This window comes from Leptopilina heterotoma, unplaced genomic scaffold (assembly GCF_015476425.1).
Source record: "Leptopilina heterotoma isolate Lh14 unplaced genomic scaffold, ASM1547642v1 Lhet_57, whole genome shotgun sequence".
Classification (NCBI taxonomy): Eukaryota; Metazoa; Arthropoda; class Insecta; order Hymenoptera; family Figitidae; genus Leptopilina; species Leptopilina heterotoma.
Genome location: NW_025111127.1, coordinates 801,701 through 816,576, shown reverse-complemented (window position 1 = coordinate 816,576; position 14,876 = coordinate 801,701). Strand labels below are relative to the sequence as shown.

Sequence of the window (14,876 nt, the reverse complement as noted above, 5' to 3'; positions counted from 1 at the left end):
ATCGGCATAATTTAACTAAGAGAGAAATTAATGAAACACATAGAAGAGATATTTTTATCTCGAGGAACAGAATATATAGCAAAATAGGTCTGTTGGATAATAAAAAAAAGAGTATAGACGGCCCTGGATTCTCTATGCTTATTAGCATAATACGTTGGTTGTAGACAAGTTTGGCGCGCGTTTAACAGCGCATATTTCCAGCGCACCAATAGAATTTAAACTCGAAATCTATGGGAAGGGACGACCTCGTGGTTTCGACCGACTCTTGAGCGTTATGATCAAAGCAGAACTCTCCCGTCTTTCTTCTGATGAGGTTGTTCGGAAAGTGCTTTTTGACAAATATCTATTTTGAAATAGTCAACATCAGTTAAAACAAATAACAGAAAATACAAGTATACGTGTCAAAATTTCTTTTATTTTCCATTCAGTTTTCAATCATATGTTGAACGTGGTCGCCTTTTAATTAAAATCTTTTCGGAGTAAAATTTGGAAGGAAAGGAAAAACCACATTTCGAAAAGTTTGTTCGGAAAATAAATTCCCGAGTCAGCGGGACTCGGTCGATGTTTGTTTTGTTCTTTTTTTTAAATAAAAGACGGATTTTTAAAAAGTTTTAAAAATTCAGGAAGAGAAGAAAATGTTGGCGGCATCATTTTGCCGGGAGTTGCATTTTACTGTGTTGCCCTCAACAATAAATTCGAGGGTACCACGCTGTTTGTTTGGCAGTCCAAGCGCCAAGGAAACGATGGATCTTCTCCAGGACGCTTTGGATGTGGAGAGAACGAGATTTACCAGTAAATGGGGAGTCGATCCTAGATCTGAAAATGATAAGGAGAATATTCTTCCAAGGTTCGAAAAGGTCGAGAGATCGCCTAGGAAAAGGTGCAGTCCATACTCGAGGCAAACTAATATTCACGGTAAGAATTATTTATTTTAAAATTATTAGAAAATTCTCAGTTGCAATTTTACGATTGAAATCATTTTAAAAATTCAATCAGAGGAGATGCTCAATGCTCCTCGTGAAACCCACGTGGCTGAATTGCCGCTCCCGCCTACGAATTTTGTCGGCGTGGCATTTTTTCAAGCCTTATGTGAAAACATTATTTTCTCTCTTCGTACTCGTTTAACTAAATAATTTTCCACCATAAAACATTTTCTCTAATAATTTTTAATTAAAAATTGTTAATTTTTCCCTTAAATGTGAAATTTTATGTGATGAAATAATTTCTAAACGTGTATAATAAACTGCATGGCGTGTCTTAATGGTGGGGGTTATGAAATATAAGTATATAATTTTTTTTAACTTTATCAATTTTCGAAAATTTCAAATAAATTTTTAAAAAATATTCTAATATTACTCTTAAATTGATATTCATAAGAAGTGATTGTATTTATTTTGCTATTTTTATGTCTCTAGTACAAGTTCGATAAAATGCGTCACGATAACCACGAAAATAGATTAGAGTATTTTAGATATTGCTGCTTGGGTCAGAAGCGTTGCAATTTGAAATATATGTGGCATCTTGGTTCTTTCGAAAGTTGAATGTAGACGCAAAAAGCCAAGCTGCTATGTGGAAATTTCCTTTTTGCATGGTACCTTTATATAAGAAGCTTTATTTTCTCACTATTGTGAAAAAAGTCTTCAAATATCAAAAATCCTAAAAATCATGCACCAACGTTATAGAAAAATTAAAATTGTTTTCTTTGTTCATGTTAAGTAATTAATTCGAAAATGGATAAAGGCTAAAAATTAACAGTCGTCAATTATTAAACTCTAATTAAAACATTCTGAAAATTTCATTCTGTGTATTAATGAAAAGTTAAATGATCAAAACTAATAATTACGTGACGAAAAAGATTCCAATGAAAAAAAATGCCAATAAATATTAAAAGTGCTAAAAAATTAATTTTAACAAAGATAAAGAGTAAAATTATTTTCATATTTAAATTCACTTGACTTTTTATTGTTTCCAAACTATTTCCACCCACACAATTCTGCTGTCAAAACCTAAACAGTTTGACATTTTAAATGGTCAAAAACGTTCTTTTGAAAACATTCGGATTTCCGTGGGCGACACCCAATTATTGAAGCCAATGGTGGTCACGTTGGAAGTTTTTATGTTGTAGCGTACGCCCGCCAACCAAGCACGTTTTGGCGGGAAATAATCGTCAGTGTTCCTAGGTTCGACGGGAAAGCAGTTACACAGGCGCAGAGGCGTAAAGCGGGTCGCGTGGCTCGAACCTGTTTTTCTTTGCGTACCCAGTCGTCTTTCTCTCTCCTCTTGTCCTTCCTTTATCATTCACTCTTTATCTCTCTTTCTCTTTCAATATCCCCTTTTTCTGTCTCTTTTGACAACGTTCTTTGCCCCTCCCATGATTTCTCTTTTCTCTCTTTCACTTTTACTCCTCGTCTTACGCATCATTCCAAATCCAGTCAGGTAGCTACCGTTTCTTTTAAAAACTCTATACTTCTCGCTCAAAAGTCACGAGACCATTTTTTTAACCTATTTCACATTTTTATATTGAATCTCACTTCGGGAATACTTATCATAAAAAATGTGAAAAACTTGAGTATATAGGTACAAAACGGATTGTGAAAATGCATAACATAGAATTCCTTTTCTTTATCTTTTTGAGATTATTCTGCATATTTCATAGGTTATTCATCGGTTTCAACTATTTTCAAACCTTTTAATAAAATTCTTGTCAAAATTTCAATTATTTTCAAAAAATTTTCCTCACTTGAATAATTTATAATTTTTAATATCTTTACTATTTTAATAAATCTACCCAAAATAAATCAAATTATTTTAAAAAAAAATTAATAAGATTATACGCAAACATTTAATTATTTTCATAAATAATAAAAATTTTACAGGAATTCAATTATTATGAAAAATGGAATTTGCATAAATTTTTTCGAAATAAAAATCAATTGTTTTGAAACTTTATATAAAATTCTTGGCAATAATTCAATTATTTTGTTAAATAATAAAACTCATTGCAGATTTTCAATTATTTTTAATACAATTTTAATCGAATTCCTCAAAAAAATGTCATTATTCTTAAAAATTGTATTAAAATTCGTCGAAAGAATTCAATTATTTGCAAATTTGTTAAGAAAATTATGTATAAGAAATTAAAAATTCAATTTTGAAAAATAATTCAATTCTTGCAACTAACTTTATTACTTTTTTTTTAATAATTGAATTTTTTGAGAAATTTTATAAAAATAGTAGATTTTGAAAATATTTGAATTTCAGCAAAGAATTTTATTATTTGTGAAATGTAATTGAATTCGTGCAAAATTTTTTTGAAAATAATTGCATTTTCTGAGGAATTAAATTTGTATTAAAAATAATATTGAAATCCTATGAAAAATTTTATTATTTATGAAAATAATTTAATTCTTACAACGAATTTTAATAAAAAATTTAAAAAAAATTTTTAAAAATATAACTACATTTTTCAAGGAATTCATTTAAAATTGTATTAAAAATAATTGAAATTTTACAACGCTCTAATACTTTTAATATTCAATTATGATTTAAAATTTTAAATAAAAATTTATTTTAAAATAAAGTTTTACTAGAAAATTCTACAAGAATTCAATTATTTAAATACAAAAATAAATAATTTATTGAACAATTGAATGTTTCTTAAAATTAAGAATTTTATTATTTATAAAAATAATGGAATTTCAGTAAAATTTTTATTATTTATGAAAAAAATTTAATGTTTGCGTACAATTTTATTAAAATTGTTTTTAAATAATCTAATTCTTTCGGGTATTTTTATTAAAATAATAGATATTGAAAATCATTGAAATGATGGAAATTTTTGAAAATCATTGAAATTTTGACACGAATTTTATAAAAATTTTTGAAAATAATTGAATTTTGAAGAAGAATTTTTTAATTTATAAAGATAATAATGGGTATTTTGTCGAGATATTTTTGTAAATTTTGAACATAAAATTGAATGTTGTGATAAGAATTTTATTACTTTTGAAAATAATTGAATTTCTCCAATCATTTGTAACTTCTTTAAAATTCAAATTTTGTAGTGTTTTTAACTAAAATTCTTCTATAAATTAATTAACTTTAATAATTAATCAAATATGTATGTATTGAAAAATCTAACTAATTTTAGAAGATTTTGAATATTATTAAATTTTATAAAATTTCAAATTGAAACCGCATAAAGTTCATTTATTTATGAAAATTGTAAAGGCAACTCTTTTAAAATTGGATTAATTTTAAAATATTTATGAAAAATTATTCATTAAATAATTTTTGTCAGAAATTGAAAAAATTGCAGGTTTTGTATTAGAATTCCTGGTAACTTTATAGTTTATAAATCAAAGAAAAAAGACACAATAATTCAGAATTTTCTTATGAATTCTAAAAATTTAATTTTTTTCAGTACTTTTAATAAAAATTCTTGACTTTTCCCCGAATTCTATTATTTTTAAAATTGCTAATTTTATTTTTAAAAAATTGAGTGAGAAATAAGTGTTGCTAGTACACCTAATAATTATCTTAAATAGTGAACTTCACCTCTCCGTGTGATAAGACAATTGTCATGAAGTACCCGTGAGATTTAAAATAAATGAATTTATAAAAAATTTTACGTTACTCTTGATATAGTAAACATCACTTATTTGGTAATGTTGCATGCACCAGTCATATTGCATTTGAATGCGAAATTTTAATGTTGACTTTCATCGCAGAAATGACTCACACACCATGAATCATGCATAGATGTACTGAAGAAGGCATTCCGATATTTCTTGTTTGAAAGGATCTGATTCACCGACGGAGCGTTATTTTCTTTTGTATATAAAGAGAGTAAAACTCGCATACCTCGCATGTTTTACAGTATAACTTTGCAAATCTAAAACTGATTATTTCTTGCGAAATTCCTGCATTTTCATTCGTTTCACTACCCAATTGCTTTCTCGCCTTTAGATCCCGGTGTATGATAGAACAACTGATAAAAGTCCAAGGGTGAGACTGACGTTGCTTTTAAATTAGAGTTACCTTGTATTTCATTGGTAACACAGTTCCAGATTTATGAACTGCCATGAAAATTTCTTGCCAAGTCAGATTTAAAAACAGACTTCATTATAGTTTACACAGAAAGTGTATTGCAGTAAAATTGAATAAAAATTATTTTTTATTTAATTTTCAATATAAACATACATGAACGGGGTGAATCGAATTTAATTGCGACTTTACGGTTATGAACTGGGGGAAAAAAGCAAGTGAACTGGTTTCCCTCTTTCCGGATAGTTTACTCCCACGAGTAGGAGAGCAAGTTTCTGACCAAGTGCAAAGGGAAATATTCCCAGCTAGAGTCGGTTGTGTGGGACCCTTGAAAAATCAACCGACCGAAACAATGCACGAGCACTTTCGCGACACCTGTTTTGCCCTTTACTTAGACTCGCTCGAACGTCTTTTCCCACGATTAAATCAGGCATTCTGAACATGAACACGCGATATGAATCCAGGACCTTTAGAAGGACGTTTAGCACCTGTCAAGACCTTGAGACTATTAATTCTCGAAATATTGTCAACCCATTTTGCACCTTTCAATGACAATATACTCCTTCACTATTTATGCGGAAAGTCCAATAGGATTTATGATTTTATTCATTCAAACTGATGTCTGCTTTTCATTTCAAAGTTGCTTATTGATGATGTTCAATTTTTTCTTATTAAATGCAATTATTTTAATACATTTCAACAGTAACGTTACATTTCTTAATTGACATTAAAAGTAATTATTTCTATAGGTATTTAATTGTTTGAAGGGAAATATTTTAAAACTCTACATTTTTAAATAATAAAATAAATATATAGAAAATAATTAAAAATCGGTCTGGCTTAAAAAAGCAAATACAAAATATTCAAATTAAATGCGATTAAGTTTTTACGAATAAAGCAAAAATATTCCCACACTTATTTTTTGCTTTATTATTATTTCACGTTAACTTTTTGGTGGGAAAAATTATTCGACTCCATGACCCTAAAATTTTCCTGCTGTTCTGTTTTCACTTACCCCCTGTTTCCCAAACCCCCTAAGGGGCGACTTAAATTTATTCACTTCGTAAAAGTTAACCTTTCACTCTTACTTTAGAAAATTTGCCTTTATTGCACGAAATTCACATTGAGAAAAGGTAATACTTTTGACTTTGTTTGTAATAGGAAAATTTTAAAATAAACTTTGTGAGAAAGAACATTTCTTCTATTTTGTCTATGAATTTTAATTTTCAGGGTTGCCACGCAACCTGAAAATGTCAGGAAATTTTGATCGGAATCCTGGAAAATTATTATTTTCTAAAGTTATTGTGCTTATTCTTGAAATCAATTGTAATTTTTTTATAAATTTCTTCACAATAATTTAATTATTTTCATGAAGAATAATATTTTTTACCAGGAATTCAAATATTTTCATAAATAATAAAAATCATCGCAGAATTTAAATTATTTTTAATACAATTTTAATGGAACTTTTTGAAAAATGTTATTATTCTTAAAAATTTTATTAAAATTTAAAAAAAAAATTCAATTATTTTAAAACGCCTTCCTACAATTTATGTAATATTTTCAAAAAATTTTAATGAAATTCTTTTTAACAATTCAATTTTTTTCAAAATAATTTTAATAAAATTCTTCGTAGAATTTAAATTAACTTCAATAATTTATCAAAATTCAATTATTTTTAATATCTACGTATTTCAATAAAATTTCACAGAAGAATTCAATTATTTAAAACGAAATATATCATTAAAATTCGTCTCAAAAATTCAATTATTTTCAAAAGTAATAAAATTCTTCTCACAGAAATTAAATTATGGCCAAGAGTTTAAAAAAAATTCTCATCAAAATTTCAATTATCTTTATAAATAATAAAATTCTTCTTCAAAATTCAATTATTTTCAAAAATTTTAATAAAATTCTTGGACAAAATTTCAATTATTTTCAAAAACTTTTCTCAGTTCAAATTCAAAATTTTTTACAGAGATTCAATTATTTTTAATACAATTTTAATCAAATTTCTCGAAAAATGAAATTATTCTTAAAAGTTTTATTAAAATTCGTCAAAAGAATTTTAATTGTTTAAAAATTTGTTGATAAAATTCTTTATGAGAGTTCAATTTTAAGAAACTTTCAATGTTTCAATAAATTATTTATTTTTGTATTTAAATATTTGAATTCTTGTAGAATTTTCTTATAAAAAATGATTTAAATATGAATTATAGCGTGAATTTTTAGAAATAATTGAATTTTGAAAAGGTCTCAAATTATAATCTTTGAAAGTTTGAATTTTTCATACTTTTAACTGAAAATTGTGTAGATTTAATTTTTTTTAAAAGTTTAATGGAACTTTATTGAAGTTCTTATTTTATAATATATATTTGATCGAATAATTTCCAAATAATCGATGAAATTTCGTAAAATTGAATTGTAAACAAAAGAATTTGAAAATTTTCAAAGAAATTTTTCAAAAATTATTAAAAATAATTAATTTAAAGGAGAATTTTAGTTAAAAATTTTAGAAAATAATTGAATTGCAATGAGAATAATTTTTATGAAGTTACAGTAATAATATTCTCATAATATAAAATAATGATTTTATCAGTCGGTCATCTTCAATTATTATTATAAATCATGAAGATATCGATTGCTTCGAGTCGAAGACTCGGAGTGATGGATTTCTTAATGTTTTATAATAATTTTTTTTAAATTGTTTAATTTCAAATAGGTTTGAATTTGAATCTTGTGAAGAATTTTAATTCCTATCGAAAAATAATAATTAAATATTTATTAAAAAAAGAAGCTATAGAACATTTTTCTGAGTAATAATTTTTAAACTGAATGAGAATATTTTTTAGAGTCAAGGAGAAATAAGAATTTTGTCTGGAATTTAAGGGAAAGTCAGGGAAAAACAATATTAAATTTTTGTTGGCAAATGTAGTTTTAAAAACCTGGAAAAATTCTGTTTTTTAACTTGGAAAAGTCAGGGAATTTGAAATGAGCAAAATCGTGGCAACCCTGATTTTATTTAATTATTTAAATGAATAATAAAATATTTAAAAATTATAAATCAACTTTTCTCAAATACAACACGGAGAGAATAAATTGAATAGTGACGGCAAATTCATTTTTGATAACCAAACAGTTTCGTCGATTTTCGACCATAACCGGTTTAATAGTCAGATTTATTTTATGGAGAAGTCAGTCAAACTTAGAATATTACTAAAGTATTCTAATTTACTTCTTTTAAAACCTTTAACTACAAATGAAATGAAGAAGAAAGTATTATTTTAGTTTTTTGTCAGTTACTGAATTGTTATTCTCATCGCTCAAAAGTATAAAATTTTGTTGAAATAGAGCAATAAAAATGGAGTTATTTTATGTTCAATATAATGTTCTTGCAATGTCTGGGAAGACTCAAGCATACCAAAAAAGTAGTTCGAAAAAAGATACACCCGTCAATGTTTTGTTGAAAGCATTTTTATCGTGTTTTTAATGTGGTTGGACTTATGGGGGCAAAAAAGGGTTTTATAATGATTCCTCCTCAGGGTATCTCTAAACAATATCTTCTTCCGATTATGGTCAAGCATTTGATGGTAATACGCCTCTCGCGTGTTGAAAATGTTCGATGATCGTTTCACGCAGATCATTCTGCTAAAAGTCTGCGCACTGAAACATCATTACGCTTTCTTCAAGTGCATTCTTCCTATGGGTCAAAAGTCGTAAAAATGTTAAGACTTCTCTCATACCAACATTATGCGAATTCTAAGAATGAAATAGTACATATTGTGAATACCAAATACAAAAAAAATGTAGTTTCTCAACAAGCAATTAAAAGAGATGATGCACACGATACTTTATGCAACACTTGTTTGGAAAATCATTAGTTTTGAGCTCTTCAAAAAGCACAATTTAAATATTTAACAAGAAAAGCAACTTTGTTTGCTGAGTATTTTGTTGTGTGGTAATTAGTTTTTAGTTCGGGTCGATAAAAATATTTACCGTCTCAGTGTTTAGTCGACTTCATTTCTATAATATGTGACTTCGGGAAGTTTCTTTCTCCGTAGTTTACATTTTCAAAAAAGTAAATTTTATCGAATTTTGATACTTCTTTATCTTGATCCCCTAATACCGTGCGACTAAAGAGTGTGTAAATCGCGGGTGAATAAAGGAAATTCTGACGACATGAATTCACACTATCGTTTCATAAAGAAGACGATCATTGTTGTCTTGGAGACACAAGACGTAAGGGAAATTTTTTTCAATGTATATGAGAGTATCTTCTTGCTGGTGGTGGTAAAAGTCCGTTGGGAAGACTTTCCAGACAAAAATCATGTACGCTTTCTATATAATAAAAAAAAAGTAAAAGATGGCAGTAAAGTAGTAGTAGTTTAATGGTGAATAAGCCGCGACTCTTTGGACAAAGAAACTCAACGAAGAAAAGCTTTGGTGCCTTCCTTTATATTGTGTTCAATCCTCACATAGGATTTTCATCCACACACGCGCACAGGTAGACACTTTCCAACTTGGTCTCTTTGTCCCACACTCGCATCTGGATTTTTTTACGGATAAAAAAATGAATTCATTCTTGAAAAATTGTGAACACTATAAAAATGAAAATTTGATTTAAATTTCAATTACTTTTGAGAAATGTTATAAATGTTTGTTATAAATTCTAGGATAAAATAGGTTTTCAAAAAATTTGTAATTATGAAAGAGGATTTTTTAAATATATATATAGTTGATACTCTCTAAAAGGATCAAGAAAACAGATGTTGAGGAATCTCGACGGATTTACTTCGGAAACTTTAACGAAACCTAGTGTTTCGCGTGCACCATATGGCGTTGACCGTTAAAAACTCGCGAGGACAAAATAAAATTTTTGTTTCTTTTCAATCCAACATATGGTGTTGGTCAATCTCAAACCCGGTTATCTACATTGTAAACCAGTCTCGAGAATTTGCAATGCTTTCTCTGAAATTTTTACACTAAAAAAAATAATTTCGAAAAGAAAATCTATTGACTTCCGGAATATAGCATAAAGTTGAGATTATTTATTAATAGTAATACTTATAAGTTCTTCAGTTTTTTTATTTGTCGATATAAATTCAGTATGAACAGAAACGGAATAAACGAAAAATTTTTTAATTGGTTTAATTTCATCTCATTGCGGTTGTTAATTTGTTTTTTAACCCTTTTTAACTGCGAGCTGCACACGCGGACCGGTTTTGAAGGTTTCTGGCGATTGGAGAACGCGAAATCTGCAAAATTGCCTTTGGCAATGCTGAACCGCACCTGCCACGTGTTGTGAAAATAAAAGGCAAGTAGGGGGACAAGGGGGAGAGTGGGGAAAAAGAGCAGAGGGGAAACCAAAGCAAGTAGAAGAAGGGAAGGTCTTCAGGTGCTACCTGACCAAAAATAGGGGTGGGACCCTACTACATCTCAAAGACGACGTAGTTCTCTGGAACGACCCTTTGTTGTGGAGATTTCATGTACTTTTGTCAGGTTACCTACAACGCAAAAAGATGACCTATTATCCACACAAACTTCATTGACTCAAATGTTTGAAACATGTACGGAAAGACATTGTTTTTTTAAAGAAAACAGTTATGATTTAAAAAAATTAATCTATATATGTCGTAAGCAAATACAGGGTTGCTACGCAACCTGAAAAAGTCAGGGAATTTTGATCGAAATCCTGGAAAATTGTTGTTTTCCAAATTTATTGTGTTTATTCTTGAAACCTAATTTCAAAATTAATTCAATTTTAAAAGAATTGCGTTTACAATTTTCATAAGTAGATGAACTTCAAAATATTTTGATTTAAAATTTTGTAAAATTTCAATTTTAAATCAATTTTATTAGAAATATAAAAAAAACTTAGATTTAAAAAAACTAAAACTAAAATTCTTCTGAAATTAGTTAAATTTTTTAATATATATATATATATATATATATATATATATATATATATATATATATTTAATTGATTATTACAAATAATGGTTTTATAGAAGAATTTTAGTTAAAAATACTAAAACAAATTGAATTTTGAAGCAATTACAAATCATTGCAGAAATTCAATTATTTTCAAAAGTATAGTAAAATATTCTTCTCAGAAATTCAATTATTTTCAAAAATTTTCATAAAATTCTTTTCAAAATTTTTATTATTTTCAAAAACTTTCCTGAATTCAATTATTTTTAATATCTACAACTTTAATAAAAATTCCTAAAAGAATTCAATTAGTTAAAAAAAATTTTAACAAAATTCTACGCAAACATTTAATTATTTTTATAAGAAATGAAAATTTCACAGGAATTCAATTATTTACAAAGTATTTTCATATATTATTCAATTATTTTTAAAAATAATAAAACTCAATGCTGAATTTCAATTATTTTTAATACAATTTTAATGGAATTCCTCGACAAAAAGTTATTATTCTTAAAAATTTTATTAAAATTTACCAAAGAAATTAAATTATTTTAATAATTTGCTACAATTTATTTATTAGAATTTAAGTATTATTTTCAATACATTTTTAATTAAATTTCTTTAAAGAATAAAATTATTTTCAAAAATATTTTAATGAAATTCTTTGCGTAACAATTCAATTTTTTTTAAAAATAATTTTAATAAAATTCTTCGCAAAAATCCAATTAAGTTTAAAAATTTGCAAAAATTCTTGTCAAAATTTCAATTATCTTTATAAATAACCAAATTTTTCTCAGAAATTTAATTATTTTCAAAACTTTTAATAAAATTCTTTGCAGAATTTGAATTTTATTTTTAATACAATTTTCATCAAATTTCTCGAAAAACGCAATTATTCTTAAAAATTTTATTAAAATTTGTCAAGAGAATTCAATTATTTAAAAATTTGTTAATAAAATTCTTTATGAAAATTCTATTATAAGAAACATTCAATTGTTTAATAAAATATTTATTTTTATAGTTAAATAATTGAATTATCCTAGAATTTTCTAATAAATATTGATTTAAAAATGAATTTCAAATTAAAATCTTTGAAAATTTGAACTTTTCATACTTTTAATTAAGAATTCTAAAGAATTAATTTTTCTCAATAAGTTTAATGGAATTTTTTTTTAATTATTTGAAAGTTTTTAATTTCTAAGGGAGCGTTCACAAATGATGTCACGCTTTTGGGGTAGGGGGGGTCTTACTAAACGTATGACACAATGTATTTTTCTCATGTGAAATTGCAAAAATTGCGTGACAGGGGGGAGGGGGGTCCGAAAATCTCCAAAAATTGCTTGACATCATTTGTGTACGCTCCCTAATATATTTAATTGGAAAATGTCAGAATAATCGAAATTTCGTAAAATTAAATTGTATAAACAAAAGAATTTGAAAATTCGCAAAGAACTTTTTTAAAAATTATTTTTAAAAAATTGAAGAATTTTAGTTGAAAATTCTATAAATGAATAATCGTAATGATGAAAATAATTTTTGAAGAAGTTACAGTAACAAAGTAGCAAGTAAATCGTGAGGTATAAAAAAGCGTTGCAGATTAACTTAACACCATAAAAGATTAAAATAATCTGTTTTGGTGTTACTTCAAATCAATATAGAAGTCAGTTGAACATCATCTTTAGAGAATTTTGGTTTAATTGTTTGAAGCCTTACTTAAAATGTGATGTAGTTTTGAATATTTTATATTATCTTTTTAATAAAATTAATAAAGAAATTAAAAAATGATTTTTTTTCTGATTACAGATTACTGGAAATCTCGAAAGCTCTGCGAAGTAGGCAAAAAATCTTCAAACAATTTGGAAAACTCTAATTGCAATAAACAACAAAATTCGGAAAATAAGACGTCATCATTGAACTGAAATATAAGAAGGTTATTCAACCAGAGATTTGTGTCAACAGATTTTTCTCGAAAAATTCGTGAATCATGTTTACACTATAAAAAACGTCTTGTATATTTATTTTCTCATTTTAAAATATTGTTATAACGTTTTTATTAGTTTGATTATTTACAACTTTAAAGCTTCGGGTAGTGGTACTAATGTTGAATTACTGTACTATTTTGTAAATAATTTCGCCGTGATTAATGGAGGTTTGGGTGTATCATCGTGGCACTGAAGTCGTCAAACGTTTCTCACCATTTTCATAAAATGAAAAAGAAATTGACAAGTTTAATATTTTATGTTAAGACTGCTTTTTAATGTCACTTTTATATTTTAGATTTATACATGTACAAATTATGATAACAGAAATATATTACTTTTTCTGTTTTCAGGGAATAATTAAATTAAATTGTTTTAATTATTTTAGTTATATTGATTCATTGATTTTTTTTTCTCACTAGAAGGCTAGTAAATGAGAAACGTTTAAGAAATAAAAAGAAGATTGTATTTTGAACATATATTTTAAAAAAAAAAATTTTTTAGACGAATTATGCCACGATGTTTACCAAAAGCCTGAAACTGTTGATTCTTAGAGGAACAACGATGCAGCGCCTCCAAAGAGTAACATAATTATATATGAAATTAAGTCTTCGAATTCAAAGGAGTGAATCGAAGCAAGTCCTATGTATATCTAAATCTAGATTTAAGGAAATTTCTAGTCATCTAGATATTTAAGGATAATAAATGATTTCTATTTCATCAAAAATCTATATAAATATATTTCAATCCTTAATAATATTCAATCCTTTTCCAATCTTTAAAAAAAGTTTTGACTTTATTCAACAGAGTTAATTTAAAAAGTTGAATAAGAAAGAAAACTTTCAATTATTAATTATAATAATTCTTTCATTTTTTCTGTCTGTCATCAGTTTGAAGTAGAGTTTTGTTTTTTTGATATGTCGTGATAGATAATATTATATTATTTTAATTTTACAATTAATTTTAAAAAATGTTTATAGTAAACTAAAAAATTTATTAAATGTTTTATACGTATTATTTTATTTTTCTTTTCCGCTGACGTTTTATGTTTTGAAATGAGGTAGGAGGTACAAATTACAAATACTCATGGTGTATTCCACGTCAGTTCAACACAAAAAATTTTATTAGGTTTTGGGATTCGGTTGAAATTGGGTAGATTATATCCTCTGGTGGTAGTAAATAAAATCCCTAAGCGATTTTAAAAAATTTCAAAAATTGGCGGACATATTGGATTTTTAATTTTTTTGTACCTTTTTTTTGAAAAATATATATCTCTGCTTCTTCTTAACGGATTTTAGTTTATGACCTCTTAAATTGTTCGTATTGAAATATACTTTTATTTAAAAAATTAAAATTAAAAAAATTATTTAAATTTTTTGTTTAAAAAATTAATTTAATTTTTTGAAAAGCCATAGAAAAAATATGCTACCTTCAATTTTGATCATTTTTTTACCATTTGTAGCCATAAATGTGTTGAACTTGTCCTGAAATTTTCATCGTGGGACAGCCAGTAGTTTTTGAGAAAAAAAATAAAACGTAAATCCTCGCATAGCGCTGTAGCGCTCAGTTTTAATGCCGCACGATTGTAAATGGAATTTTAATGAAAGTACGAGTTTTTATTAACCCTAGAACTAAAATATGATTTTTTTATGGACTAACGAAAAACTGGGGTGGTTTGGTACCCCAGATTTGAAACAATTGTAAAAGGTTACCTTTTTTGTAATTTTTTTAATTTGTCAACAATGTGGCTAATTTGAAAAAATTAAACGGATTTTAAAAGGTAAATAAAGATAAACTGTAAGACCTCGGAAACTCCCCCGTAAAAAATAGAAACCTCCTTTGTAATAAATAATTTTTATTCTATTTTAAAATCATTTAACATTTGTATATATTGTACCTAAATAATATTTAAATTTTCAA

General features: G+C 26.3%; 2 protein-coding genes across 2 annotated transcripts in view; both read left to right on the top strand.

Moving 5' to 3' along the window:
- Window positions 1-14,876, top strand: part of LOC122508768 — a 115,336-nt gene that overhangs the window by 87,144 nt on the left and 13,316 nt on the right. The gene's annotated exons all lie outside the window — the stretch shown is intronic.
- LOC122508769 lies at window positions 299-13,683 on the top strand. Its single transcript, XM_043622300.1, has 2 exons — window positions 299-915; window positions 12,781-13,683. Exons 1-2 carry the CDS (start codon window positions 636-638, stop codon window positions 12,894-12,896), a joined length of 396 nt encoding a protein of 131 aa, XP_043478235.1. The 5' UTR covers window positions 299-635; the 3' UTR covers window positions 12,897-13,683.